Consider the following 6,000-nt stretch of genomic DNA (forward strand, 5'->3'; position numbering starts at 1 on the left):
CCCAAACATACAAGAAACCAGAACTCCTCCTTGTATTTACAGCAATTAACCACTTTAATAATGACTACATTGCAACCATAATACTATTCCTTCCTATGCCTTTCCCACAAAAAAAGAAGAGTTAAAAGCAAATTCAATCCTCACAGTAGACAGGACCCTAAATATATGAGCAACAGCAGTCTTCAGCTTCACTCAGCAAGCCCACCTCCACTCTCCCCATGGCCTTCCTTCTGCGCATCCGTGGACAGCCACCTAGGTATGAAGCTGCCATAGCACAAGTGCTAAAGGAAAGACCCGTTTCCTCAGAGTTCAGGACAGTGCCTTAATAAACCTTCAGTAGTCTTAACTATAAACAAGTATTTGAGATACAGCTGGGAAATAAAATTATGGTCTACTTCCCTCCTACATTTATCAACTTCCTTCTCTCTAGGCCTGTGAGGAGATTCCTTTCCTTCCAGCAAGGAGACCAAATAAATGCTGATCTCCTGTTGAAAAATAATTGAAAGATACATTGTTTCCTAACACTATTTCTCATATTGTCAGGAAGATCCATGAGAATCTTCCCCTCCTCGTACACATCTATGAGAACAAGCTTAATCACACCATATCAGGATCCATATTTTTCAGATCAACACTGAATTTAAGTGTCAGGTATGGCAATTTCCCTGTCCAGCTCAGCTCTGCCTCTCAAACGCAATTTAATTCCACCTACAGCTGGTCAGCTCATCTAACACTGACCCCTGGACACATTCCTTAACCAGCACTTGAGACTCGTGCCCACAGCACCCACCCTGCCTTTGTGCTCTGCCGCGAGCTCCCAAGCCAGGTCCTGCTTCGAAATCCTGGGGCCAGCACAAAGCCAAAACACAGGAGGATGTTTTTGCAAAGTTAGCGTGTGTCTAATGGAAAGTTTGAGCTGTTTGTCCTTTCCACTCAGATTGGAAACAAATCCCCAAAACTTCAGACTGTTCAGCAGGTCTGATTCGGGAGAAGTGAGGGCTTACTGGTATGCCATAACCAACCCATCTCTATACACAGCTGGAGCTGCCAATGCCACAAATTCCCAACACAATAATAAATAAAAAACCCTGGACACCAGCTACTTGTGAACATTCCCCAAAAAGCCATGAATAACACACATGTTTAATTTAACAGCCGACTACCCACTGTGTAACGGTTAATACATCACATCTGTTTGCATCACACTGAAGATCACTTAATGTTGAAAGGCAGAAAACAAAGTTACATTAAAAACAAGGGACTGTCTTAAAAAAGAAAAATGTTTAAGAGTAAACAAGCTAACCGCCACACAAGACAACTATTAAGCTGATACTCAGTTTGTTGGTGGGTTACTGATGCTCTCCCAGAAATGACTATGAACTCCAAAATAGCTTTAGAGTATTTTAATTGTTTCCACTTGTATTAGCTAAGAAGGCAAACTTACTAGGAAGGCTGGGACATTTATAAGACACTACTCCCTGGGTGGGTGGCAAAATTTTCTCAGAACTGCAGAGCACGACACGACCATGCTTTGGTGCTGCCATCACATGTGAAGATGAGAACGACAGCCTTTAACTTGTATGCCAAACGTGGCCCAATCCCTCACATTCGCTGTGCTGCTTACCATACAAAAACACTAACTGAAGACAGACAGGAAGGTTTTATCTGGGGAGAAAAGCAACATAGCTTCCAAAAACCGTACACGGATAGCTGAAGGAAAGCTTTGGCTGGAACGGTCCCTTCTTGCCAGTCCAAGCTGGTTAGCTCTCTGAACCGAGCACCTCTCTTGAGCTGGCAGCAGAGTTTTCCAAACCACAGTTGGTGTAGCAGAACTCACGCTGCAGCAGTCCCACGTGCTAACGGAAGAGATGACCTGCTCACCAGGGAACAAACTCGGTGTTTGGTAGACATCAAATGCTGAGCACAAGTGCCACAGACCAGATGCACAGGTGACAAACTGGACAAGATCATACCACACACGAAGCATTTGCCTGACACCTCACGTATCTCAGAGCAGACCCTACAGAGCCCTGCGAGGCCAAATCTATCTCTGACTGCTCGGCGATCCACCCATCCCCTCAATTACCCAGGCTCACTCCAAGTCAGACATGAGAAGCCCAAGGCTTTGCCAGGATGCAATGAGCTCTACACAGTATGGTTTCTCTTAAAAGGTTTTTGGGAGAATTGGCAGTCAAAGGAAGCCACATAAGGCTACCAAGAAATATTGGACCCAAATAAACACCTGAGCTCTGATGACCAGCCTATCCATTTGTCCACTGCTTCTAGACGCTTTCTTAACACATGCCCACGGGGCAGACATCTCCCCTCATATACGATACCACCATCTCCACTTTTTGTTCAACCCAATCTACAGCTGCAAAACTTTTTAAAAAAAAAAAAAAAAAGAGTCTTAAGAATTTGTGTCTTTCAAATACCTCAGTCACAGCTGTGCAGTATAAGAACCTGTACACCCTTTAGGGGAAGAGCTGGTCAATAGTTTTTCAAGGTGGAAAAAAGAAAAGTTCGGGAGACCATATTCTGCCCGGCCTCGGCATAAACGACTTGAGCACTGCTCTGGGCAAAGACTCAGTTCCTCCTGACACGCCCCCTCTGCAGGCTGTTCCCATCCACAAAAGCCATTCCTCTGCACTATCTAGGATAAACAGAAGTGACCAAGAAAAACCCCTTCAAGTTGTCCTTAGGTAACATCTCCCTTCAACTTATTGACTCATTTGCAATTTTCTGTTCCACTTTTTGCCTAGCTTGTATTATACACAGTCAACAAAGCAAGATAGAAACCCAACATTACTTAGTTTCTCTTTTTAGCTTTATGACATCTATCTGCCAAGATGAACTTTCTAGAACGTGCTAGGCTGTCCTCCTCCCAGACATCCCATTCAGTACATTCTCCAAGAGAAAAGCATCCCTCTAGATCCTCAGTGCTTGCACTGGTTTCCTCTTTCCTTCTGACCCTGCAGCTAACACCATCCCCTCTAACGATGATTAACAGTCCCTTTTTTCCCTTAATACCACTGAAGTGTCTACAGAAACAGGCCCTCCATCTACTCACAGATCCACAGGAGCAATACCAACAGACTGGTGCTCTCAGAAGGTGCCCCCATAACTCCTCTGTGCTGTTCCTACAAGACAGATGAACCTTAAAGCCACATCTTCTTTTACAAAAGCAGTAATCAGGACTAAACTCTGTCTTTTTGATCACTTATCGTTCCTTGTAGGGAAAAAGAGAGAACAGGTCTCTCCCTGGTCAGATGGATGACTGAGCTACTTTCAGTTTGCACGTACCACCATAGCAGGTTTTTGAGTCACAGATTGAATGCTTTAATTTAAAATACTGTTAAAAAGCAACTATCTAACACTCTACCCAATCTTATTTTATTAGGCTGAGTGCATCAGCAATGCCCATCTGCACTCAGATATGCAGTTCCTCTTCAAAAGCTACGTAATCCTTCCTAGGAGCTTTCAATGGCTGTTCTTCACACTGAAGTAACAAGACACTCTCCAATGCAGGGGTCTGTATAAGATCTGGAGTTCCTTTGTCTTCCGTGCTGCCAAGATCTCCAACATATATTCCTATATTCGCATATTTGTGTATTTCCCACCTCACTTCCAGTCCTTCCTTCAGTCCTCAATTGCTCCGATTTTGATCCTTGTAACGCAAACAACAAGCCAGCCTCCTGAAGGAGCAGTTTGCAGGTTTCACCGCAGACGTGCTGTCCCTCCGGCCCTACCCAGGACCGGAACAGAACTCTGCCTTCGTGGCTGCACATCGCCTGCGACAGTGATCTGCCTTCCCACCTCCACTCCCTGCCGCTCAAGGACTGTCAACACGCCAACTCTCGTGGAATCACATAAAAAATAAAAAACAAACCACAAACCATGTTTCACATGCAAAAGCAGCCCAGAAGAAGATACTCACCGTCAGACTGAAAACCTGGGTTCTCCACAGGCGAAGCTGCTTCTGCTGCTATTTCATTCCACTCCTCGTGGGAGTCTCCAGTGTCGATGCCACCCCTTACCCACGGGACACACACCCCAAACTGGTACTTCAAACCCCTCGAGAGCTGCTTCTGCGCTAATTGCGTTAATTAGCCCACACCGGCCGTATCCGCGGAAGGCGCAGACAGCTGCCGGCTCCCTTTACCCGTTACCTTCCTTTCCACGGCCGCGCCGCCTCAGAGCGCTCCGGGCCCCGCTCCCCCCCCGCCCGGCCTTCCATCCGCCTGCGACCGCGCTTCGAACCGGGTCGGAACCTCGTCAGGGAACCACCGCCCCCGGCGCCAGGGCCGAGCCGGGGGCAGCGCGGGCCGGGCTCCCCTCACGGGCCGGGCAGAGGCGGTACTGCCGGCCGGGCCCATCCCGAACGGCCCCGCTCACCGCCCGCCCTGCCGTCGCCGCTTTGTTCTGCCCCGCCGGCCCCCCCCCCCCCCCGCCACCGCGCTGGGCCGCCCCCCGGCAGGACCGGGGCCGCCGCGGAGGCCGGTTCCGCGCCCAACAGCGGCGGGCCCGCTCGGGCCGGGGGCGGCCGCCGCGGCAGGTGACAGCGACGCCGCCAGAGCCCCCCCCCGCCGCTCCGTCCCCGTCCCCCCGGGCCGAGCGGATACTCGCGGGTGCGGAAGGCCTCCTGCGTGTGGGGGATGACGAACCGCTCCCCCGGCTCCCCCGGCGGCAGCGGCTTGGCCAGCGGGAAGGGCTTGCGGCCCAGCAGCGGCGCCATGGCGGGACGAGGCGGGGTCCCAGCCGGAACCGGCGGATCCGCGCGACGACCCCGGCGGCGGCGGCGGCGGGACCCGGGCGGGAGGATTGAAAAATGGCGGGAGATTCCCCTCCCCCTCCCGGGCGGGCGGCGGGCCGAGCCTCGCCGCGCGCACCCGAACCTGCCTCCCGCCCCGCAGGGCCCGCCCCCTTCGCCGCGTCCCCAGAAGCCTACTGGCGGGCCAGGGTCACTGCCGGCTTTAGATTGGCTGCGCGGCCCGCCAATCGCTCCGCCTCGCCCCGCCCGCCGGCGCAGCAAGCTGGCTTGCACCGCGCGCGAGGTGAGAGGTCGCGTTATGTAAGTGGCAGAGAGCGCGACTCCATTTTGTGTCCCCGTTATCCGCCCGCCCCCTCCCAGCGGCGGCCAATCGGGGCGCTCCCCGCCCCCCCACCCATCCGGGTACCGCGGCGGGGCCGCGCGCCGGGCTTTGTCCTCCGCGGGCGGCTCGTGCCGCCCACCACCTCTTAAAGGGGCAGGGGCGCGCGGGGCACTGTGGGACGGTGGCGGTGTCTCTGTCTCTGCGGTGGCCGCTGCCCCTCAGGCACCACCGGGCCCGGTCGCTCCGAGGAGCCGGGGGGGAGGCCCGGCCCTGCCCTAGCTGGAGCATCCCCTCAGCACCTCCTCAGCCTGGGGCTCGCCCCGGTGGGCCGGGTCCCTCCGCTCCGCCGGGAGGCGAAGCGGCGGCTCTGGCGGGCCGGGCCCTGGGGCGGGTGAGGAGGGAGGCCGCGGCCTTGGGGCGGCGCGGTGCCGCCGGTCCGTTGGTTCCGTTGGTCCGTTGCACGACGGCCAGGGCTCTTCTGAGCGGCCCCGGCACTCAGCGGCGCCGCACCAGCCCGCGCAGGTCCGGGTCGCGGCCCCGCGGTGACGGGCCGGGGAGGGCTCCCGTGCCCCGAGGGACCGGCGTGGGGGCGGTGCGTGGCGCCCGGTGTGCCCGGTCCCGAGGTGCGCGACAAACGCCCTGCCCGCTGCCACGGTGGCTCTGGGTGCGGTGGGGCTGGAGGCCTGGGCACCTCTTGGGTGCTGGTCCTCTGAAAGGAGGAAAGACAAAAAATTGAGAGTTGTTTGGGTTTTTTTTTTTTTAACAAGAAATGGTGAATATGAAGGTTTTGTATCATCAGTGTTTACTAGGGATCAGAGAGGCAACAGCTCAAGTGCTACGTGCCAGAAGCAGTCACAGCAAAAACACAAGCTAAGCAGTGTTCCCTCTAACCCCTTTTTTGGCGATT

At 54.1% G+C, this 6,000-nt stretch overlaps 1 protein-coding gene across 6 annotated transcripts in view; it reads right to left on the reverse strand.

Moving 5' to 3' along the window:
* Positions 1 to 4,915, reverse strand: part of BAZ1B (bromodomain adjacent to zinc finger domain 1B) — a 50,272-nt gene extending 45,357 nt beyond the window's left edge. For 3 of the 6 annotated variants that reach the window (XM_075771732.1, XM_075771727.1, XM_075771733.1), the window contains exon 1: positions 4,623 to 4,915. In XM_075771732.1, coding sequence (XP_075627847.1) covers positions 4,623 to 4,735 — 113 coding nt within the window. In that variant the 5' untranslated portion in view covers positions 4,736 to 4,915. Of the gene's footprint in view, positions 1 to 3,937; positions 4,425 to 4,622 lie in introns of those variants that run through there. The other 3 variants (XM_075771728.1, XM_075771730.1, XM_075771729.1) reach the window with 3 other exon arrangements.
* Between the last annotated feature and the right edge of the window lie 1,085 nt (positions 4,916 to 6,000).

Source organism: Balearica regulorum, chromosome 19 (assembly GCF_011004875.1).
Source record: "Balearica regulorum gibbericeps isolate bBalReg1 chromosome 19, bBalReg1.pri, whole genome shotgun sequence".
In the NCBI taxonomy this organism is placed as follows: domain Eukaryota; kingdom Metazoa; phylum Chordata; class Aves; order Gruiformes; family Gruidae; genus Balearica; species Balearica regulorum.